This window comes from Plecotus auritus (assembly GCF_963455305.1).
Source record: "Plecotus auritus genome assembly, chromosome: 3".
Taxonomy (NCBI): Eukaryota; Metazoa; Chordata; class Mammalia; order Chiroptera; family Vespertilionidae; genus Plecotus; species Plecotus auritus.
In genome coordinates, this window is record NC_137772.1 from 10,747,857 (window position 1) to 10,773,130 (window position 25,274).

The 25,274-nt window shown below is 39.7% G+C and overlaps 1 protein-coding gene across 1 annotated transcript; it reads right to left on the minus strand.

Moving 5' to 3' along the window:
- Positions 1 to 6,540: 6,540 nt before the first annotated feature.
- MTNR1A (melatonin receptor 1A) lies at positions 6,541 to 24,933 on the minus strand (the record flags this gene model as incomplete). Its single annotated transcript, XM_080660096.1, has 2 exons — positions 24,735 to 24,933; positions 6,541 to 7,409 (listed from the first exon to the last, which is right to left on the minus strand). The coding sequence occupies exons 1-2, from the start codon at positions 24,925 to 24,927 to the stop codon at positions 6,541 to 6,543; spliced, it is 1,062 nt and encodes a 353-aa protein (XP_080516222.1). The 5' UTR covers positions 24,928 to 24,933.
- Positions 24,934 to 25,274: the final 341 nt, after the last annotated feature.

The window sequence follows — 25,274 nt, forward strand, 5'->3', positions numbered from 1 at the left end:
TTCTATAAAATTAGGGTTAAGAATCAAGCATTTTACCTCCTTTAGATCTTGCACTTAGCCTGGTTTAAACTTAGAACTACTGAATTCTTTTTAACTACTGACATGGTTCCGTTTCACAGAGCATTTTTTTTTGTTGGTTTTATTAGAGTTATTCCACACTTCATAAATTCTTAGAAATCAGTACAAACTCTAAACAATTTTGTAAGAAATGGGCCAGGGTGCTGAGATTTGGCTTAGTTTACAAAAGAAGCCTTATTTCAAAGTTGTAATGCCAAAATAAAACTATTAAAGCAAGAGATTTTGTAATGATTTTAACACTGTGAGATGAGAAGCAAATAAATGCAGCCATTAGTCACAAAGTTACAGTAATAAATAATACACTAATAAATCTGAAACATGTCCAAGATTGTTAATTAAATGGATAATTATATTTGGATCAAGATTCACTTAATAGTCTTAATTAACATGAATCCTTGAAAAAACTTGTCATCTTGGGTTGGGTGGAATACGTTAATTTTCCCATTAAAACTACTGGACAATTTTTCTTCATTTAACTACTTCTCAGGTAACAGCAGGGCTTCCAGACACAATTAACAAGTCATTAAGGGACCAATAGGTTTAATATACTTCCATGTACTCATTACCCCATTACAAAAGGAATAACTCAAGGTAAATATTGTTTTCTCCATAAGCCTCACCTCTCCACTCTAATTCTTCTAAAGCACGTCCCAGACATCATATTATTTTTTGTGTAAATTCCTCATCATGTATCAATAAAATACAGTCCTTTTTGTTTTAACAGGATCAAAACATCATTATCACACCCATAAAAAACTAATAATACCTCAATATCTTCGATGTTTAGTAGTGTTTACGTTTTAACTTTGTATTATATAGTTTTAAAAGTAAATTTGTCTCAAATAAATCCACTGATTACAAATGGTTGATATATCTCTTGAGTCTCTTTGAATCTTTAAGTTCTCCGGACATTTTCTTTCTTTCAAATATTTGTTAGAGAAAGCCTTTTGTTGTTCTATAGATTTGGGTATAGCTGGGATTTTGCTGACTGCCTTCTGTGATGTTATTATGTGCACCTGCTCCCTGTATTTCCTGGTAATTTCTAGTAAAATCAGATTTGAGTTTTTGGGAAGACAGTCTACTTCACAGATGTGTTGTATACTTTCATCTACATATCTCTCTATGTAATGTTAGCAGCCACATTGTGTTTTAATTATGCGTTAGCATGTCCTTCCCATGACATGGTAAGCCCTTTGGAGAGCGAACATTGCATTCATCACTTTATCCTTACTACCTGGCACAATTTCTGGAAAATAACAGGTGCCTAATATTTCCTAAATTTTTAGTGAATTCAGTCTCAGCTCTCTATCACTAATGATCTTTGTAGATTATTGGTGAGATGCAATTTTTAATGAATTACAGTTTCATCATCTGTACAACGAGGAGCTTGACTTAACATGACCTCTAAGGTCCCTTCAATGATTCTATGAAATGACCATGCAGAGGTCAAGAATATAAGCTGTCTTCCCCCCAGCCCCCCTGCACCACCCCAAGAGGTTGCAAGAAGAAATAAAAGAATTGATCCCATACATTCATACTGACTAAGAAATGAGTTTTGCTGTTTTCTTTTCTTTGTACAGAAATCAATTTGTTAATAGTGCAACAAATTTGTATTTGGAAGAGAATTCAGTTTGTTGGCTGCATATATGAAGCTAGAGCAGATAATGTTCAGTTAAATTCAGCCCCCTTCCATGATGGGTAAGAATATATAAATATGTGAGATATAAATGCATGAGTAACTAGGTAGTTTAGATTCTGCTAAGAAAAATGCCAAAAAAAGAAAGACGAGCCTATTGTCCATTAACAGACACATATCTTAAGTAATTTTCAAACTACTCTCCATACTTAAACAACGTTTATTTTATTTACTTCCCAACCAATAACAGGAAAAACAAACTGACTATCTTCAAAATAATTACAAGAAATCATATTCATTTTTACAGATAGGTACATACCTTCACATATAACATATCATTTATTAGAATAAACATATACAAGCAAGGTTCCATTGAAGTTGATCCTTGGCAGTAACAAAGTACAGAGATTAATAAACAAAAGTAGGAAACATGCAAGTATATGACATCATGGGCTGTATTTTCAAAAATATAAAAACTGTCTTTTGAAAAATGTCTTCTTAGATTTTTATTTAAATTTATAACCAAAATGAAGAAAATAGGTATAAGTATAAAACAATGTCTGAACCCAGGTTATCTTATATTTAATGATTTTGAATTGTATAATGTTTGTTTATTCTCTAGCTCAATGGTCACAGAGTCAATGAAGTTATTAGAACTTCCTAGGCACCAATACTCAGGAGTCCTTAGAGATTTGTTGAACACATCATGGAAACAGAAGGTATAATTTATTTTTAATTCCAAACAAACAAAATTATTTTCTCCACTTGGTTAATAAACCAGGTTTGTTTGCATTGCTCACCGCAGAGTAGCAGTTCTATCAGAAATTGGAGCACCAGGTTCAGTAAGGAAAGACAGGATCTGTATCTATGTCTAAAAGCAATGATAACCACATAGTTTCGAAATGAACATGTTAACTATAGACCTCCTATAATCAGAACACAGGGAGGTGTCGTCATAATAAAGGTACTGTTTCCTAGGGAAAAGGTATCATTTCATTATTCCTGACAACATAGCACAACCACTAATTAATCTTATCTCTTCAAAACCGTGGAGTTTCATCTTTAAAAGACCATCAACATTGAAGATGAAACAAAAAGCAGCCAGCTGGCTCAAACACACAATAGGCACATATACACGAAGACACCCATACGCAACTCTATCTCTCTTCACTAAACTCTTTAACAGTCAGAAACGTTTGTAAATAATTTAAAATTCATTAATTTAAAATGTTTCTGTTCTAGAGGTGTTAAATATTGCATAATATGATTAAGGCTTATGACTCTAACATCATTATGTGTCCCTTTATGATTGATGCCCCACAGTTGAATTTCCCTTGCCACTTTGAAACAAGGTGATTGCAAACGCACTTGACTCCGTTGTCCTCTGGCAGTAGACAGGCATAAGCTGCACCCAATGAGGGTATGTCCCAACATTTCAGGAACCTGGCACAACTGCTTACATCACAATTACAATGACCAGACAACCTGCTGGTACCCATTTGGTACTGGATGTACCTACAGTATTTTTTAAATGGAGATTCTTTATTTTCAAGCATAAAAGTACAGAAAAGTAAAAGGAAGGGTTCAAAAGAAACTGTAAAAATTATTTATTAAAAGGAAAAGCCTGCTTAAAGAAGTTTATGCTCAGGTAATTTTCAAATATAATAATTTAGTAATTTAAACTGACTTGAAATGTATGCCTTATATTCCAAATGTGTTTGCTTATTCACAGTGAAATATTTGATAATGCATCAGAGGCAGTCCAAAAGGTGGTCAAAATTATTACTCAGGTTGAATGTGTTTACTCAATGAGCAATTATAGATTTAATATCCAAGACTGGTTATTCTTTCATATTTCTTTCCAGAATATTTAAAACCAAGTAGTTCTGCTGCTTTGTCAGAAAAAGCATCATGTTTATGCATGCGAATGAGTTATATACAAATATTTGGTAATAAAACATGCAGTGGAGTAGAGAAACTGAAATTATTCCTTCTTCCTCCCCAATCTATAGTATCTATTAATTATTTACTTTTAAAAAATAGTCATATTTTGTGTGATTATGAAGCTTACATAATGAAGTATAGGTAATATGTCCCAAAGTAATCTGTTGCAACAGGTATAAGAAATACAACAATGTATGTGTAACAGTGACATTCACTGAAGGCAAAAAAGAATCCTACATGATTTCAATATTCCATAAGAGGATACAATTAAGGCAAACCCTCCATTGATAATATTCAAATGATTTATGTAAATTAGAAGGGTCAAATTCTTCTCTATCTACTCCACATGGATATTAGTCTAGGTACCAACTTGTACTATGCAACAGTCATTTGATAATAGTAATCTAGTAGTCTTGAAAGAGTTAAATCTTCCAAACAGTCTACAAAGTAATTTGTACCCTGAAAAATCAGGCACAACTAATTAAATTTTGGGAGCAGAAAAACAACAACATAATTAGCTAAAGACTTTCTCCTTGTTAATACTACAGTGAGGAAACCCATGATAAAATCCGGAATGCTTGCTTACTAGTCGTCTACAGTGAGATTTCATTAGAGAAAATCTGGGTCTTTGACTTTGATCTTTATCAGTTGCTTTTTCTTCGTCAACATTTTAACTAACTAATTTTCTGATGGTAGTGAAGAAAACAGTTCAAGATTTTAATGTTACATAACTGATTTTCAGGTGAGATACTCAACTTGGCAGACAATTTTTAAAGGTATTTTTAAAATTCGGTATTTTTGTTATTGTATAAATTAATAAATAAAATTCTATAAAGAGCAACTATGCTCTAGAGTTACCAACATAGTAATTCATCCTCAGCATCAAGAAAAAAGTGTAATGCATTTCAAAAAGAGTTCAGTTAACATGGTTAATTTTTTTTAATGTTCAGTTATCTAAAATTTGGAATGCTAGCTTAAAAATGATCTCTACTCTTGGATAAAAAAAAAAACACACACACAAAACAACCGGTGGTACATTTACACAATGGAATACTACTCTGCCATAAAAAGGAAGAAAATTTTACCTTTTGCAACAGTATGGATGGACCTGGAGAACATGATGCTAAGTGAAATAAGCCAGTCAGAGAAAGACCAGTACCATATGATTTCACTCATATGTGGAATTTAATGAAACTGAACTACCAAGCAAAATATAGACAGATTCATAGATAGAGAGCAGGCAGACAACTAGGGAGTGAGAGTTTGGGGATAGAGGGATTGAGGAAAAAATAAGTAAAAAGAGAGAGAAAATTCATGGACATGGACAACAGTGTGGTGATTTCACGGAAGGAGGAGGATGGGTAGAGGTAAAAGAGGATATAGAGGGGGGAAATGGTGATGGAAAAAATAAAATATGAAACCTTAACAATAAAAGAAATGATTTCTACTCTTTAATGTTGGTTCTGGCTATAATTTTTACACGTAAATTACTTGATAGGTAAAGTTTGAGAAATAACACACACATGCACACACATACCATCACCATCACCCCACAAACCATAATTTAGTGTCCCCAAATATGGTTGATGAAAAGAATTATCAGAGGAACGTTTCCAAATAATGGATCTAGAACTTTCCAAGGAGATTTTTATTATCTAGATATAGAGATATTAGGAAATGTATTCAGATCACTGTTTTTTTATGTGTAGAGCTGCAAATCACCAACTCATTCTAGGATGAGATAGTTTGGTTGAAGAACTTTAAAATACAAGAACACATTGCCCTAATTTCCTGCAAAGCACTCTATGTAATAAACCTCATAATAGTCGCAAATAGCTACTTGGGGCAAACTAGAACCACCATTTATGAAAACATAGTCATTCATTGTTTTTCTTCTAGGCTTTCAGTTTTATTAGGGCAATCAAATACTAAATGAATTATTGAAGAATATTGTCTTGAGATAGGGATAAAAGAAAAACTTTCTGACTTAGATATTTACTTGCCCAAATAGATTGTCCGTATGAAACACATTCAGCACCATATCTAAGAATCTACAGCTCTTTGATTCTTTGTCATTTTTTAATGAACTAAGATGCCAATTAATTAACAGAAATCAATTCAGAATAGCTCGTCATTGGCATGATTAATAATGACATTCAGTGAAAAATAAGCCAAATGTCTAATAAGGTCACATAGAGTTTTATATGTAGCTATGGCTTTAAAATATTATGGTTTTATGGACTGACAAAGGACTCTGTCATTTAGTTAGCTCTTTAGTTCAATGTGCAGCTTTTAATAGAGAGCTGCAAACATTTATGATCCTGACTCTGGCTGCCCAATGCTAACCCTGCCAGCTGAAAACTTTGCAGTGGCTGTTGTTGTTGAGTTCATCGCTAATTTATTTTCAGCCTTTCATTGTGTGAAGAGTCACTCATTCCACTTTACCCCATTTTGTTCCATTGACTCTTATAAATAAAACACACCACTTGTTTTTCTACTAAAAAATCTTTAAAAAGTGGAGGGGAAAAAAAAGCAATTACGACATTTACAGCATTCATTTGCAATTTCAAAACGTTTTCACACTTTTTTCCGTTTGAATACAATCAGCATTTTTATTTAAAAGTACCCCCTTCTGTCCTTGAACCATCGTCTTCAATTAACAAACCGCTCTGTATTTCTCTTGATAAGAATGCGAGACTTGTTCAAAAGGCTGATAACACCTTCGCTCAGGAAGTATAGAGACAACCTCTTAAGAGCACGGGTTTTTTGTTGTTGCTGTTTTCCAACCACAGTTTTCCTAGGCATCTGTCAAGAGGGAAGCAAACATGAAATTTAGTGAGACCTTGAGCAGGATTCATGTCTTGCCAGTAACGCTTTGTTTTTCAAACGGAGTCCACCTTGATGAGGTTATTGTTGGTCCTTAGTGGAGAGGGTTTGCATTTAACCCTGCCTGCCCCATCGTTGGTGCTCTCCACAAAGAACATCCTGGCTGTACACAGGGAGACGATAATCCTCCTGTACTCCTTCCGGAAGTTCTGGTTCAGCAGCCCATAGATGATGGCATTGAGGCAGCTGTTGAAATACGCCATGTAGTAACTGGCCACAAAGAGCCACTCTGGGATCCTGGGCACCATGCCGGCGGGGTCTGAGGCCACGGCGAGGCCGATGAGGTTCAGGGGAGCCCAGCAAATGGCAAAAAGCACGAAGACCACGAACATGGTGATGAAGTTCCTGAAGTCCTGCGGCTTCAGTTTGGGTTTGTTGTCAGGTTTCACCCTCCGCCGGACCTGCAGAACCAGGATCCATATTCTCAGGTAGCAGAAGAAGACGATGACCATGGGGACGAGGAAGTGGAAAACCACCACGGCGATGGTGTAGGCGGAGCTGACGGACTGCGCGAAGGTGCAGGAGTAGACGCGCGGGTCGTACTGCAGGGTCCCCACGCGCAGGTTGGGCATGATGGCCGCGAGCGTCAGGACCCAGATGAGCAGCACGCAGCAGAGCGAGTTCTTGTTGCTGTACAGCTGGTGGTACTTGAGGCTGTGGCAGATGTAGCAGTAGCGGTTGATGGCAATGCCTGTGATGTTGAAGATGGAGCCGATGACGCTCAAGCCCATGAGGAAGCCGCTGACTTGGCAGTGCAGGTAGCCCAGGTTCCAGCCGTTGTTCAGGATGGACATCAGCACCAAGGGGTACGGGTACACAGCCACCACCAGGTCGGCGACCGCGAGGCTCACCACAAAGATGTTCCCTGCGAGAGAAGGATTTGGAAAATACAGCTTAACACCAATAGTGCATGGATCGCATTCGTTTGCTTTCACGGTTATTTAAACACTGAGCTGTGCCCAGCCCACATGGCTCAGGGGTTGAGCAGAGACCTATGAACCAGGAGGTCAGGTTTCATCCCAGGTCAGGGCACATGCCGGGGTTGCCGGCTCCATCCCCAGTGTGGGGCATGCAGGAGGCAGGCGATCGATGCTTCTCTCTCATCGTTGATGTTTCTCTCTCTCTCTCTCTCTCTCTCACTCTCTCTCTCTCTCTCTTTCTCTTCCTTCCTCTCTGAAATCAATAAAAATACAATGAAAACTGAGCTGTTTCCGCAATTTGGATGACTTGACATCCTATGGTTTAAGGATGATGGAGGCTTATTTTCACCAGGAAGTGAGCCCATTTGCTGCCTTTGTCAGGTTAATTCCATGGTTCACAATTTCCCACAGCCCCAGAGCAAGGCATATTCCATCTTCAAAACTTGTCTTTCAAAGTGTTTGTTTTCTCAAGCGCTTTAGTATTGAGTTCAGTATACTCTATCACATCTCTTAGTCTGGAATCATCCACATTCCCTGAGAAACTTCATGTCCTGTTATTTCCCCAGCTAGCCAAGACTTCCTTCAGTTCCAGGCCTTCTACCCCTCTCCAATGGGCCTCTAATTCCTATTCCGGGAGAACAATGGGTTCGTGTCCATCATGTAATATTTAAGAGAAAAGAGGATTCTGTCCTCAGCTGTCTGGGTGAGAATATGGGCTTCAGCCCTTACTAGCTATCTAATTGGGGCCAGGGACATTATCCCACCAAATTCAGTGTGCTCTTCTGTAAGATGGGAATAATGATAGTATCTCCCTCATAGGGGGGATGATGAGGACTGAATAAGGCCATCGATTTCCAGTGCTGAGCAGTACCTGTCACATACTATGTGCTCAATAAGTGAGGCTGGGATTCTACTCCACGGGAAAAGGTAGAAATATTTTTAGGTGTATAAAGAACTTAAGGTACAAAAATTAACCCTAAATATTCAGATTAAGTGGTAAATTTCTATATGAATATAATAATGCAACACATTTTAAACTATAAAAAATACTTCTGGTCAAATTGTATGAGATGTTTGGCAAGTACATCCTTTAGTTTATGGCTCATTGGCCTTTGTTACTATTCCTTGTGCTCTGAATGGCCTCTCCTTAACTTTTAAAATGCTACCCATTTTCTCAAATCCACCTTAAATAAAAATTACCCCAGATTTTATTTATTTGCCCAACCACATGGAAGCACTTCCTCTTTTGAAGGTTCCTAGATCACTTTATTTGCTGTATATCATTTTAATTTAGATTAAATTATAATAAATTCCATTCAATGGAATCTTATTAAGTGCATATGACAGGTGCTGGGGAAACAGGAATGAATAGACAGGGATCCTATGGTCCTTGATCTTAGAAAAACAAACAAAATTAAAATAGAAAGAAAGAAGTGCACACAGAGAGAGAAGAGGCTTCAGGAAGAAAGTGAGCTGGACAGTGGGGAGAAACATGCCAGGAGAGGGACTGTGTGTGTTGCCTTTTATTGTATTCAGTTGTAAATGTGGCTTTCCTGTGTTTCTATACCGTAGTTCCCTGAGACTGTCTTCCTCATATTTGTATCCTGAATAGTACTCAGATGAGGCTTTTGCTCAAATTCTTGATGACGTAAATTAAATTGTCATCTCCCAACATCTGAAATAAAATAGCCTTTGTACTTAAAGTTCCTATATTATCTTGATTTTCCCCAAAAAATATTGCAAATAAGTGAAGTAAAATAGCAGTCATGATTTAAAAAGGGGGGGGGAGGGGCAAGATTTTGCAACTTAATTAGAAATTTTGGATAAATTTTCATAAAAATAGCTTCTTTGAAAAGTGGTTATACTAGGCCAAATTAAAGCAATAAAAGCAAATTTTGTTTTTTTTACAGATCAATTTCAAATTCCAATGAAATATTTAAATTACAAAGTGGGCATATTTTAATAAATGTTTAACTCAACATATTTAATAGTTTAAAAATAAGTATAATAAATTAGAGTGTGGGGAAGTAGAAGAGGGTATGGGGGAAAATGGTGATGGAAGGAGACTTGGATTGGGGTAGTGAATGTACAATACAATATACAGATGATGCATTATAAAATTGTACACCTGAAACCTCTATAATTTTATTCACCAACGTCACCCCAATATGTTCAATTTAAAAAATGTAATATATGAAATTCAGCTATACCACAAATAATCATCAAAATAGTACATTTTTTTACCCAGATTGTCATGATGACAAACTGGCCCCAAACAGATTTATTTTTGAAAGAGCTTATGCGTAAAATCACAAATGATGTCATAGATTGCTTTTTTGGCTTTTATTCTCTGTTCCATTTACTTGGTAGTAATTATGCTTCTTTTCTCTTCAAGTAATTATATTAATTAAATCATTAGTTTAATTTTCTTTGAACTAATCTCATTTACAAGTATTCAGAGAAAAGAATTAAGCCATAGGCTCTATGCAGGTGTGACTATCAGGTAGCTCGGATGGAAGCTTTATCACATTTGCTATGTATGTGTGGAGTGTGTGGGTGTGTGTTGTGTGTGTGTGTGGGGGGGGTATTTTGTTTTTCTTTTTCCCTCTTCTATCCCCCCTGTCATCTAATATGTACTAGCAGTTAACCTCACCTCTCAGTATTTCCATTACAGGATGTCTAATGGGGACAGGGATTCAACTAGAAGAATAATGAAAATCATGCAAAGATGAATAAAGAGACAGTGTTGTCTTTTAGGGAGAGGGTTAGCATGATTTTTAGTTTTCAAGGTTAGTTGCATTATGTTGGGGAGAAGCATAGTTATGCTGTTTCCTTTATCTGGAAGTTGAGTTGAGTTCATGGAGATAGATATATGAATAACAAGTTGCCAAGGGATGGACTGTGGTGGGTTTGTATTGTTTCAATTTAGCTAAGCTGGAACTACCCTTCCCAGAATTTCCTTCCTGGTGTGTTAGCATGGTCCACAAAGGAATGTTGCATAGGATTTGGAAGGTGGAAGTGAAGCAGAAGTCACATTTTTTCGTAATGCTCAGAAGGCTCAATCAGGCATTGGGCACATTAACTAGTGACATCTTAGCTTGGTGAGAGTGCAAGAATTTCCTCTCCTTGGCCAGATGCTCATCTTTCATCAGTTATTTTATTGTTTTAAATAAGAATCCCACACTCTGCAGGTCTCATGCTGACTTGCATATGAATGATTACTTGTGCATCACTTTGCTGCAATGTGAATTACAGAGAAATTTATCTCCCAATATAATATTGTGCCAAGTTTGGGCCTTTAAGGTTTTCATCAACAATGTTTGCCTTGTTTTTAATTAGGTAATAATAAAAACTGCAATGATTTAACCCAAGGATATTCCTTTTCTTCTGTGTGCTCTTCAAAATGCTGGCAATGGGAGCCCATTACTACAACAAGCTTGGTCTCTAGTCTGCTTCTGTACATTCTCTCTGTTTTATATGCCTTATAGTAGCTGCTGCTAATGCCCTTCCCAGGTCCCCTTTGTCAGCATAGTGCATTTATCTCTGGAATTTGGATAGGTGTTTGGTGCTTGCATTGGCTGAGCTGCACCCTTGCCCAGAGATTTGCCCTGAGTTGAACAGATAAGGATGATCACTGACAGTAGAGTACAAAAGGCCAGCCCCCTTGCCTCAAGTGATGACAACTGTGTGATTGGATTTATGCCCAGAAGCCTCCGTCTCATGGGTCAGGCCAAGTCTAGGCTTCACAAGAGAGCCCATCCTTGCTTGACTCTCTTGTGCCTTAACCTGTTCTCTTCCTTCAGGTTCTTCCTCAGAGCCCACCCTCAATGAAGCATGAGTTCTGCGCCTCCAACCCAGCTCTCAGGTTGGGTTTCTAGGCAGCCCAAGAGAGACCTTCAGTCCTATGATGAGGTTTTCTAAAGAAGTATTTCTCAGACTGTATTACTTTCTTCCAAAGACTAGAGGCTCGGTGCATGAAAATTCATGCACTGGACGTAGTGGGGGGGGGGGCCCTCAGCTTGGCCTGCCCCCTCTCACAATCTGGGAGCCCTCAGGGGCAGAAGGTGATCCGGTGATCAGGGGAAGGCAATGCCCCCATCACACCTCTGCTGCTGCCACTGCTGGCAGCACAAGCCTCAGCCGGCCCTGGTTACCTGAGCCTCGGGCTGGCCCTGGACGACTGGGGGCTGAGGGCGGGTCCAGCCACACAGCATGCCCGCCACCACCCATCCCCCTAGCGGGGCTGAAAAGGACTGGGGGACTCCAGCGGGGCTGAGGGGACTGGGTGCTGCCATCTTGTGGCTATGGGCGCCACCATCTTTGTGATGGTGTGATGGTCAATTTGCACATTCCCTCTTTATTAGATAGGATACGGGGTCAATGTATTATCCTCAAGTAGCTATGCTTTATTTCTATTCTTGACTCATTTCCTTGAAGTTCTCTCATTAATTTTGCCTTATGTGTGCTCTGGCTTTCACTTTCCCATCTATTACCTATTTTTCTTTCATCCTTAGGTAACATTTAAAAAAAATTCTCATCACCACATACTTTGAGCTCCAGCTACCATCATCCACCAACCAACTTTCAAATTTCTTTTGAGAAGATTCTCTGTTATACAAACATGTTTGTAGTCATATCTTTGTACTCCACGTTTCAGTTTTATTTGAAAATTAAAAGGCAAAAATTTTAGGAGTACCATGGGTCCTGTTTTCAAAGTAATTTCTTTGAAAACAGGAGCATTGTTTTATACAAGCTTAACACAATGTATTGCATTTTGACAAACCAGAATTTTCTGACCATTTATGTTCTGTCTTATACTGTAGATATGCAATAAATATTTATCTAAATGAATATTCAATTCAACAAGCACCAAAAGTGCTCAATAGCAAAGCAAGCAAGCATCATTTTAAGCCATAAGTTCAACAACTCAAATTTACTCTCAACAGCCTGAATAATATTTAGTGCCAAGTAGATTTTTTTTCCTCTTTCTTGGTCTTTTTTTTAAAAAAAAGACCAAATCCTTCTATGTGATTGCCCAAAGTAAATAGTTCTGCAGAAAAATTTATCTTAGAATACCTTGATGAGAAAGTCCAGAAGTTTATTCCTCATCTGCAACATTATTAAATTTCACTAAAATTTCTTAAGATATCACATAGAGTCCTCAGGTTTCAGGTCAACTTGATTCGCCAACCTTTTTGAAAGATGAAAATGTTAGGATGCTGATTAAGGGACCGTCATTAGAAGGGGAGTAGATAATACTGTACTGATGATACCATGTGGTGTTCTGAGCATACACAAAATCTTTTTGAAAACACTCCATAATTGCCTATTTGGTAGCCTAGAAAGTCCTGAGAGTGTGTGTGTTTCTTTTATATAAGACAGGGCATTTCTGTTAGTGAGGCAACTTAGAAATACTTAGGAAATATAGGGAGAAAATCAAGGCACCTTGTAAAGATCTTACTATTCACCACAAGTATTCTAGTTATTAATTTCAAAAGGTGCTAATAAAGAATGAGCAGAACAAGCTCCAGATACTCCATGGAGATTTAAAATGACCTCTAAAGCAGATATTTTTCAAAGCAGATATTTAAAACAACAAAAACACAGGACCATCGAATAGTAGTAGAAAACAAAAGCAGGAGGTTTACTTTAGAACTATTTTGTCTTTGGTTAACTTTCAAATTTTCCAAGAGAAAAATGATTCTGAAAGCTAGCAAAAATAAGCTCTATCTTATCTATGATTAATTTAATGCTGGAAAGTGCTACTTTCTCAGAAGATAAATAGCTGGGGAAGCCAAAAATCAGATCCAAATTCAATCATGTATCTAGGAGTCTGAAACCCCTGTCCTAAGGTTTTCAGGGGATTCTGGCAATTATTTTGGCAAATTTGGAAAAACGTAGGGTTCCATAATAATGTACTACATAGGCCAGGGGGGGAAAGTCATAAAACTTTAAACAATGGCTCAGCATGCAAGGGGCGTGAGGTGGTCAATAAAATGTCTTAAAAAGTAAAAAAAAAAAAATAGCCTTGAAATAATAATTTCAGATATCATGGAAAGCTACTGGAGGGAAACATCAACAGAGTTAGCAAGCTACTATCAAACTGGAGATTGTATTAAACACTGACTTTATTAGCTTGAAACCATTTTCCAAGTCTGTACATACAAGTTGGGTGATAACTTTTTGAATGGTAAAATCCTTGTCTGAGAAAGTTACTGTAGCTTCCAGAGCTGACTTATTTTTGTTCTTTTTAAGAAGTTTATGAGCTGATTTATTTTTGTCCCTTTTTAAAAATTTTTTTCAACTACAGTTGATATACAATATTGGTTTCAGGTGTACAGCATAGTGTTTAGACATTATATATTTTATGAAGTGATCACCCTACTAAGTCTAGTACCCACTGACACCACACATGGTTATGACAACGTTATTGACTCTATCCCCTCTGCTACACCTTACATCACTGCAGCTATTTTAATAACTGGAAACATAATTTTTTTCAATTACAGTTGACATTCAATATTATTTTATATTAGTTTCAGGTATACAGTATTGTGGTTAGACATTGGATAAAAAAGATGTGGTACATAAATACAATGGAATATTACTGGACCATAAAAAAGAATGAATCCTTGCTCTTTGTGGCAACGTGGATGGACCTAGAGGGTATTATGCTTAGTGAAATAAGTCAGGCAGAGAAAGACAGATACCATATGATTTCACTTGTATGTGAAATCTAAAGAACAAAGTGAATGAACAAACAAAACAGAAACAGATTCACTGATACAGAGAACAAGCTGAGCGTTACCAGATGGGAGTGGGCTTGGGGGGCTGGGTGAGAAAGGTAAAGGGATTAAGAAGTTCAAATTGGTAGTTACAAAACAGTCACAGAATGTAAAATACAGCATAGGGAATGTAGTCAATAATATTGTAATAACTATGGTGCCAGGTGGGTTCTAGAATTATCAGGAGGATCACTTTGTAAGCTATATAAATGTCTAACCAGAACTGATTTATGTTAAATTAGAGAACAGCTTGGATATTGAAATAATCAGTCTCTCAGAATTTGATAATTAGAATTGCAGCCCTACTTGCTGTGGGGAAATCATGTTTATTACAAAAGGAAAAACAGAGACATCAGAGAATTTACATAATGTCACAGAAGAGAGTTAGACCCTAAATCTTCATTTTCTGACTGATTTTACTTCTTGCCATTCATATTGTCCACTTCGTTTTAAAAAGTACATTCAAAAAGAAATGAGCATTTAGAAAATAAAAACAACCTAATAAGGATTAATCATAGATGCCTATTAATAATAACTTAATAATACCATTATTTGCATAATATTTTATAACTTCAAAGTGATAGGCAGATAGATGGATGCATGGATAGATGGATGGGCAGAATCTAAGTTTATCTTCCTAGCATCCATGTGAGATAAGTACACCCATTGGACAGATAGAGAAACTGAGGCTCAGAGAGATTGAATAACTGGACCCTAAACATACTCCACATTAAGGTACTGCAGATATAAGACTCAGCTTGGATCTTCTAATTTCCATTTCCCTGCTCCTTCCACCGCACTCCACTGGGTTGTGTTCAGAGGTAAGAAATACTGATCACTTATCTGTGAATTTGGGGTTTCAGTTTTCTTATCTACCCAAGGAGAATGTTACAAGGACAAATAGAACAGAATGTGGAAAAGTGCTTTAAAAGCTGTAAATTGCTTTGTGTGAAAAAGTACAAAGCACTAGATATTCTAAATCAAAAAAAGTTATTTTTTCTACTGTATCCACAGAAATAGAAATAAATCAGCTATCTGGGATAAGTGTGAGACAAAGTGAAATTTACCAGTCTTCTACTTTAATTTCTCAAGTTTGAAAAATGTTTCAAACACAAATTAATGAACAAATTTACAAAATAAAATTGTGAGATTAAAAAACTAAATTCTTTTAATAATTGGCATTGCTTTGATATGAATCCTGTAATATATTCATATTATAAGTGGAAATGTTCACTAAAAGATGGCCAGCAATTTTTGCAAAATTAATTATGCACTAGAACAATAAGAGGGGGCTTAAGTTTTATCACAAATGGTCTCGAATTATAATTAAGACACCAGAACAGATTGTTAAGGAATACTGTATATTAGTTCTAATTGCCTATATCCCAGATGTTAGTCCTCTGTTACAATTCCACTTATCTTATATCTGATATCCATGGATATAAAATACATCACAGAAAAGCATCATTTATAAAGAGGAGAGGATATAAGAGGAAAATGAATCTTTATAAAAAAAAAAGAAAATTCCTGCAAGGATAAAATGACTCCAAATTATTGTCCAAATGCACTGTCTCCATTTCTCTTTTGGGACTTGGGCAACTGGTTCACATATAGATATTTTACTTTGTTTTATGTTTTTGTCTACAATAGTCCCACAGAGCACTGGTTTTTCAAATCACCACTATGCCATGTGACCAGCCACATTGATGACTTTGATAGAGACATCCCCAGCTGATATTGCAGGAGAGATGGTCTGATTATTTTAAAAACGATTAGATTATTCCATCTGCCTTTGAACACCTAAGTGAGTGTGAGGTGCTCACCTCTGTGAACCCTGCTGATCTTTAGATGAATATTGTTGCGCAAACTAATGGCGAGGTTGGCTGCCTATTTAGGCTGCTCTTCCTGAACGATTACATTCTGAAGGATCACTACAGACCTGGGAGAACCTGTCTCTCTCCGTGATCCACGCAGAGACATGCAAGTCAGCCCACTCGGGAGGACTGCTCACACTCACACACCGTTAGTCAACTCATCGTACGCATGCCCAGCGCATCCTATACCAAAACTCATGCGAAGCTGCCTGTGTCCCAGAGAACTGATCCATCATTTTTCAACCAGAAACAGTCCACCAAAAAAGGCTTGACTTATGCTGCATTCCATGTCAAGAAGGAAAACTACATGGGACATTTCTAAAACTCGCAAACACTCCTTGGGAAGTATAACAAGGAAACCAGATGTCATTAAGAGATATTTGTCTCTACCAGATATGTTACAAGTGAACCAGATAGTTGAGGGCACATGAGGTGCACTTTTATAGGGACCCACTCCCTAGATCTATGATGCTTATTATCATTATATACATACTAGAGGCCCAGTGCACGAAATTCATGCACGGAGGGGTTTTCCTGAGCCTGGCCTGCACCCTCTCCAATCTGGGACCCCTTGGGGGATGTTTGACTGCTGGTCCAACTGGCAGTCGGACATCCCTCTCGCAATCCGGGACTGCTGGCTCCTAACTGCTCATCTGCCTGCCTGCCTGATTGCCCCTATCTTGCCCCCCTGCCGGCCTGATCGCCCCTACCTTGCCCCCCTGCTAGCCTGATCAACCCTAACTTGCCCCCCTGCCAGCCTGATCGCCCCTAACTGCCTCTGCCTCAGCCCCCAGTCTGGCCTCCCTCTGCAGGAGGTGACCTGGCAGATCAGGGGAAGGCACCCCCCCATTACCCACCTGAGCCTCAGTCCTTCACAGCCACTACGGCTTTGTCTAGAAGGACATCCACTCTAATTAGCATATTACCCTTTTATTAGTATAGATATGTCATTATATCCACAATTCTCCTTATTGCTAGTCGATTTCATAGCATTATAATCTCTAAATGCAGAGTGAGGTTACAATCATGTAAATTGAAGGATACCAGACTTGGTCCAGCCCTATCATCTTGCTGATGTGAAGACAATCCAGAGAGATGATGACTCATCTGCAACCACTGGCCACTCAGTGAAAGAGCTTGGGAGCCCAGATTCCGGGTTTATTCTGTGCACAGGCTCCTTCCACTCTTGCCTACAGGATCTGCTATGTTTGTCCCCAACACAGGAGCACTCAACTGATGAGCAGCCGCCTGTACTTCTTTCTACTTATTTCCACCTCATCTCTGATGCAAAATCCCCCCCGCCCCCGACCCCCGCATCATGTCTTGTTCCTGAGCCATCTCCTGACATCTCTGAGTTACAAGTGTAGCTTCGCCTGCTCCCTTCTACACCAGTCTTTCCCATTCTTCCAGGGTCCCAAGAGGCTCAGAAATCAGAACACAGAGTAAGGCAGGTTGCTATCAGGGGCTCACAAGTCTCAATGACCCAGCAATCCTGAGCATTATTTCAGTCCTGGTTTGAATGATTTTGTGGGCTAACTTAAGAAACAAAATATCAAATATTCTTTTAAGAAACCCATAAGTGAACTTCTAGACCAGTGGTCGGCAAACTCATTAGTCAACAGAGCCAAATATCAACAGTACAACGATTGAAATTTCTTTGGAGAGCTAAATTTTTTAAACTTAAACTTCTTCTAATGTCACTTCTTCAAAATAGACTCACTCAGGCCATGGTATTTTGTGGAAGAGCCACACTCAAGGGGCCAAAGAGCCGCATGTAGCTTGCGAGCCACGGTTTGCCAACCACTGACTATACTATGACATACTTATAACATCATTAAAATACTTATAAGTCTTGCCCTAGTTGGTTTGGCTCGGTGGATAGAGCGTCGGCCTGCAGACTGAAGGATCCCAGGTTCGATTCCGGTCAAGGGCATGACCTTGGTTGTGGGCACATCCCCAGTAGGGGGCGTGCAGGAGGCAGCTGATTGATGTTTCTCTCTGATCGATGTTTCTAACTCTCTATCCCTCTCCTTTCCTCTCTGTAAAAAAATCAATAAAATATGTTTTTAAAAAAAATACTTATAAGTCTTGCCCAGCTGGTGTGGCTCAGTGGTTGAGTGTCAACCTATGAACCAGGAGGTCACGGTTTGATTCCCAGTCAGGACATATGCCCAGGTTGTGGGGTCCATCTGCAGTGTGGAGCATGCAGGAGGCAGCTGGTTAATGATTCTCTCTCATCATTGATGTTTCTATCTCTCTCTCCCTCTCCCTTCCTCTCTGAGATCAATAAAAAAAATATATACATATTTTTAAAAACTTGTAAGACTTTTTTTGTTGATGTACAAAAGACACAACAGAAATACAGGTGTTTTTCAGGAAACAGAAATACAAGTGTGACCTCTACTGGGAGATTGAATATAATTACGGTAATTAAAGAGTATTAGAGGCCAAGGAGCAGGAAACAGACAAAGGAGGAGAAGACAAGAGAAGGCAAGGGAAGAGAAAGGAAATTAAGGAGGGGAAAGAGGAAACAAAAGCCAGGGTACAGTAAACAGAATGGCCAAGGGCTCAATCAAGGTAGCTATGAACACATGCAATGGGCGAGGCTGGAGCACTGATGAGCGGATGGTGGGTGTGGCCACGGGTAATGGAGAAGGCAGTGAGCCTCAGCCGTCATGGCCTTAGCAACCGACACAAACAAGAGTCCAGTTTAACACAGGCGACAGTCTGCGTGTGGACGGTCACAGGGAAAAAGTCCAGGTTGGTGGTTTTCAGTACTTAGATTCGGCGTAAGTTATAGCTCACGTTGTGGGTAATTATACTGCCATCTATCAATAGCCTTATTTCAAATCATTTCTACAAAGTGATGGTCACATAAATACATACATACGTAAAATTTCATCCAGCTGCACACTTCTGTTCTGTGCACTTTTACTGTGTGTCATTATGCTTCAATTTAAAAATAATATTTTCAAGTAGGCATGCCTAAGACCTGTAAGCATCTTAAAAACTTTCTTTTTTAAAAAAAATCTTAAACTCAGATCTCTGAGCCCCAAAGTCCATACTCTAGAGAGCTTCTCTGAGTCCTAACACAGGAGGAATATAGATAATATTTAGTGTAGATTCGAAAGAAACCAGTGCAAGAACCGCATAACACAGTGTCCATGGTACTGTCTTAAAGTCATTCTGGGGAACTTTTTTTTTTTTTATAATATTGACAGTTTAGCCCGCTGTGCACCAAATTAAAAAATAATAATAAACCGCTTAAAAAGGTAACTTTCTAAAATAGGATGTCCCTGTCTTCTGAGGCAGAACACACTGTCCGTGGCTGGTCCATTCCTGATGGCTGACGGTCATATGTAATAAACACGTCATTGCACTACTGTGCCTTTTTCAGGAACAGTTAATGGTGAGCAGGGTTGTTGTTTTTTTTTTGTTTTTTGGGTTTTCTTTTTGCTTCTTCATGATGTGCCCACAAAAGGTTGTGCTTGTTCAGTTTTCCAGACCTGTTTTAATGAGTCTATTTCAATCTATGCTGTTTGGCACACGAGCTGTTTCTTTAAATGCACCAATCTTCCTCTAATTGACTATAATCTATGGGGAACTAGCCGCACAGTTTCATGGAACTCTAAGGCAGAACAAATCAACTGTGGAAGAAAGCCTGCTATTTTTTGCTTATTTCCATTTATTGGCCATATTCTAGATAAGTTTGATTGCCAGGTAATTGAATTTTGAATAGGCAAGTTATTATCGTACTCCTGCTTTATTTTCAGTAAAAATTTTAAAGTATGATGTAATATAGAAAAGTGCGCAAATCACGTCTACAGTTCAATTACTTTAAACAGTGGAAGTCACCCTTGTTAGGTGTACCTGCTTTATCCTGGTCAAAGCATCAATCTCCAAGCATCAATTTCCACGTGCCAACTATCGAAGTGTCCTTTCCCCCTGCACCCACTGCGTCACTAGGTAACTGCAACAATCCTGGGAGGGGAAAAGATTCGTTAGCTACTTTCTGTATTTGACAAACGTAGACAGTGAGGCTTCCTCAGATCTCAAGGTGGATCGCAAGGACATTACTCGCAGTGTTCCAATGCAGGAGTCCTCCCATTATACTACGAAATTTACTCAGAAATTACAAATACGCTAGTATCCATTCGAGGATCAAATTTGGACAGGAGCAGAGCAGACTTCTGCCAGCACCTAAGGCTCTGGTGGTTGTGTGGAGCCTGTATTTGTTCTAACCAGAGTCCCTGACATACATTCGCCTGTTAAATATTTTAAATTTCTTCCCTGGAAAATCAGATGTCAGTGGGCTCCTTTAACGGAAGGACAGGGGCATAAATAATCAGCAATTATTCCAGATTCCAGAAAGGAAGTCCTAGTTCAAAGTTTAAGATGCTTTCACATTCTTTTTTTTTTTTTTTAACATATTTTTATTGATTTCAGACAGGAAGGGAGGAGGAGAGCGAGAGAGAAAGAGAAAGAAACATCAATGATGAGAGAGAATCATTGATCAGCTGCCTCTTACATGCCCCCCTACTTGGGATCCAGTCCACAACCCAGGCATGTGCCCTTGACCTGAATCTAACCTGGGACCCTTCAGTCCACAGGCCATCGCTCTATCCACTAAGCCTGTGGTCGGCAAACTGCGGCTCGCGAGCCACATGCGGCTCTTTGGCCCCTTGAGTGTGGCTCTTCCACAAAATACCACGGCCTGGGCGAGTCTATTTTGAAGAAGTGGCGTTAGAAGAAGTTTAAGTTTAAAAAATTTAGCTCTCAAAAGAAATTTCAATCGTTGTACTGTTGATATTTGGCTCTGTTGACGAATGAGTTTGCCAACCACTGCTGACTAAGCCAAACCGGCTAGGGCCACATTCTTATATTCTTACCTCATTTCTTCATTCTCGTTTCCATCTTTTCATCCTTAATAAGATAAATTTAACAGAAATGGAAGGACTGAACAATAGTATTGAATCCACTGTCTCTGTCACTGTTTGAAATTACCATCTATCCAAGCTTCCAGTGCTTTGAATTGCAACAGTGCGGCATCTGAATACAAAAGCCCGATTGTAAAAGCAGCCAAGTTCCAAAGCTCCCAGGGGGAGGCTCTCTGTGGTCCCCCACCAGCTACAGGGTGTGGTGTTCTATAAACTGCCTGACCAGAAAGCGCCAGCCCCCTGGCCGGGTTGCTCAGTTCGAGCATCCATCGGCTCCTACACCCAAAGCTTTGGGGTTCTATTCCAGGTCAGGACACACACCTAGGTTGTGGGTTCAATCCTCAGTCAGGGCATGTACAGGAGGCGACCAACTAATGTTTTTCTCTCACATGGATGTTTCTCTCTCTCTCTCTTCCTCTCTCTCTTCTCTCTCTCTCATTCTCTTTCTCTCTCAAATCAATAAGCATGTCCTCGGGTGAGGATAAAAATAATTGCTTAGCAGCCCTGGTTGGGTGGCTCAGTTGGTTGGAACCCCATGCTGTACACAAAAAGGTTGTGGGTTCAGTGCCCGGTTGGGGCACACACCTAGGCTTTGAGTTCAATCCCCAGCCAGGGTGTGTATGGGAGGCGACTGGTCAATGTTTCTCTGTCCCTCTCTTTCTTCCTTCCTTTCTCTCTAAAATCAATATACATGTCCTTGGGTAAGGATTTAAAAAAAAGTTGTTTCTCAAACAAATAAAATACAAAGCAGTGGGGAAGCAGCACTTTTTGTAAGTTCTTTTCCATAAACCAGAAGGAGAATTGTTCCAGGCATGTGAATTTTTTTTTTTTTTAAATGAAAGGACCTATAGGATGCAAACTCCCCAAATGCTGCAATTGTTGATACAAAAAAACAGAGTGAGCTTGGGGGCCACATTCTGTGAATCAAACCCTGCCCAGCCATCTGTGTCCCTGTTCCTTCTCTTCAAGAAGATGACGGTGGCACCCACCACAGGGCTGCCCTGAGGATTCAGTTAAAATGGGTTTCTTTGTTTTTCTTTCTCTTTCTTTCTTTCTTTCTTTCTTTCTTTCTTTCTTTCTTTCTTTCTTTCTTTCTTTTTTTCTTCCCCTCCCTCCCTCCCTCCCTCCCTCCCTTCCTCTCTCTCTCTCTCTCTCTTTCTTTTAGGGAACAAAGGAATGCACTGGACAGATGAAAGCCAAAGTCCTCTTATTGAACCCTAATCCAAGGAATCAAAACAATCAATAAAGCAACAAGAAGAGTGACTAGCCGATTAGTATATAATCAGAGGGAGCTCTCCCAGGACCCAGAGCCACAGGGGCAGAGAAGATTGGCATGACCTCGCCATGGCGAGGAAGCAGGCTCTCCCACAGCTCTGCTCCTGGGGTGAGAGATAATTCTCACACTACTCTCACAGCTCTGGGTGTTCTCAGACCCCTTCTTCTTCTATTTTAAATCAATTTATTTAAACTAAAAATAACAAACAAACAAAAAACACAACGATTCACCCATCCCCCAATCTCCCCACCCCAACCCCCACCTCTGGAAACCATGAATCTATTCTCTGTATCAATGAGCTTGTATCTATTTATTTATAGATTCCACATATAATAGAGATCATATATGGTGATAATAGAGATCACCTTTCTCTTAGCATAATGCCCTCGAGGTCCATCCTTCTTGCCCTAAATGACAAGATTTCATCCTTTTTAATGGCTGAGTAACATTCCAGTGTATATATCCCACAATTTCTTTACCTTTCCTCCACCAATGAACACTTAGTTTGTTTTTGTGTCTCAGCTATTGTAAATGATGTAATAAATATGGGGTATATCTATCTTTTCAAGTTAGTGTTTTCATTTTCTTCAGATAAATATCCAGAAGTGGAATTGCTGAGGGGTAGTGTAGTTCTATTTTTAGTTTCCTAAGGAACCTCCACACTGTTTTCCATCTGAGCTAAACCAATTTATATTTCTACCAACAGGGCATAGTGTACCCTTTACCTCATATCCTTACCAACACTTGTCATTTAGTGTCTTTTTGATAATAGCCATTCCTAACAGGTGTGAGGTGATATTTCACTGTGCTTTTGCCTTGAATTTCCCTGATGATTAATGATGTTGAGGATTTTTTCATGCACTTGTTGGCCATCTTTATGAATTCTTTGGAAAAAATGTCTATTCAGACCTTTTATCCATTTTTAAATTAGATTGTGGGTTTGTTTTTTGTTTCATTATTTTTTTGGTGGGTTTTTGTTTTGTTTTGCTATTGAGTTGTATGAGTTCTTTATATATTTTGGATATTAGCCCCTTATTAGATACATAATTTGCAAATATGTTCTCCCATTCAGTAAGTGGCCTTTTCAATTTGTTGATTACCTTTGCTTTGCACAAGCTTTTTGGTTTGATGTAGTCCTACTTGTTTATGTTTGCTTTTGTTCCTTTTGTTTTTGGTGTCAGATTAAAAACAAAAACAAAAACATCACCAAGACCTCTGTCAAGGAGCTTACCGCCCCTGTTTCTCCTGGGGGCCTCTTCATGAAGGAGAATGCCTCTAGTTTAAGCCAGTCAGCTAGGAAGTGAGGTTATTCACTGGGCTAACTAACTCCATGCAAATCCATGCTATCATGTGCTTATTAACTAATTCTTAAATTATGTACTGTCTCAAGCAATGTAGGAAAAATGGGGAGGGGGGATCCCTCCTGGAAAGGAGTTAAACAAATTTACAGCATTGATCAACTACATGGTTAGAACAAAAATATTCCTTTTTTACAAACATGTAAGTGCAAGGGTCCTTCCCTCCCCATCCACTCCTCCACAAAGTTTGCATCTCATCATCCAGGAGAGGTCTGACCACCCAGTGTCCTCTGGTGCGTCCTCAGGCTCCCGCCCAGCAGAAGCCCATTTCAATCCATTGCCTGGAGGGGAAAGCAAGCATAATGCAAGCACAGAAGTAGCCTTAGTAGTACATTACAGGTAAATACATGGTTTATCACAACAATTCCTGCTTTTAAAGTGGAAAAGAATTAAACTTGGAGGAATCACTCCAAGCATGGTTAGGAGCCTGTGGTTTTTTTGTTTTGTTTTTTTGCAATTGCATGCTAAAAACTGAAAACTGCTCCTGACAACAACACTAAAATAATCGCACTATCATTTTGCCAATGTATTTTTCTCCTATTTTAACAAAGTTGGGAACATTAAAGTCTATGTAAAACCAAGCAATCAGTAGCTTGTTGATGGCATTTGAAAGGGCTTCTTGAGGAACTTCCTGCAACCTTTATCGAGTGCCTCTCGATTTCATAAACCTCAGAAATTGAAAACTACACAGTGGGGTTTTTCTCTAAAGAAAAGAGAACCTGACTCTGCCCAGGATTGCTACCCCACAGGGCCTGAAGACTTCTTATAGTTTTAAAGGAGAAAAAAAAAAAAAAACCCACAACATATTTGACAGGCAGGTTCAAGGCAAGTAAACCAACGGGCTTCAGTCTCTAATAGAAAAAAAATGACTCCAAGTCCCCAGTTTTTAAGAAAAAAGAATTTAACTTTTCTTAGGAAAAGCCAGCTGACAGCTGAGGGTGCTGCGCGCTGGACAGGTGGCCGGAGAGGTGAGAGGCTGCCGTCCGGGGGGGAAAGCTGGGGGCTGCCCGTCCAGCCTGCCCGGCCCCGGGAGCCCCTACCTGCGTTCCTCAGCTTCTTGTTCCGATACACGGACAGGATGACCAGGAGGTTGCCCAGGATGTCCACCACGATGGTGAAGATGAGGATGAAGGCCAGCGTGGAGGCCAGCCACGAGGGGCGCGGCCCCGCCGCCCCGCCGCCGCCGGGCACCTGCTGGGAGGCGTTGAGCAGCGCGCTGCTGTTGCCCTTCATGGTGCCGCCCGGCGCGCCACCGGGTCGCGCGGCCCGGGCAGGCGACCCCCGCCCCACGTTCCCCGCAAGTAGCCACAGCGCGCGCAATCCACCTGTGTGGCTCCTCCCCGGCCCCCCGCATCTACTCTCCATCCCTAGGGCTCCTTGTCGGCCGCCCTGCCCGCTCCACGCCTCCCGGCGGCCGCACTCTGCACCTGCAGCCCCGGCCTGGTGACGCCGGCCGTGCGCCTCCAGGCTCCCGGGGACTTCGGGGCTCCCTGCGCGCAGCCCGCACTGCGTGCCGACAGCGCCCCCGTGCGGGTGGCCCGGGTCCAGCCGCCTGCGCTCTAAGGGGACGGCGACTCCAG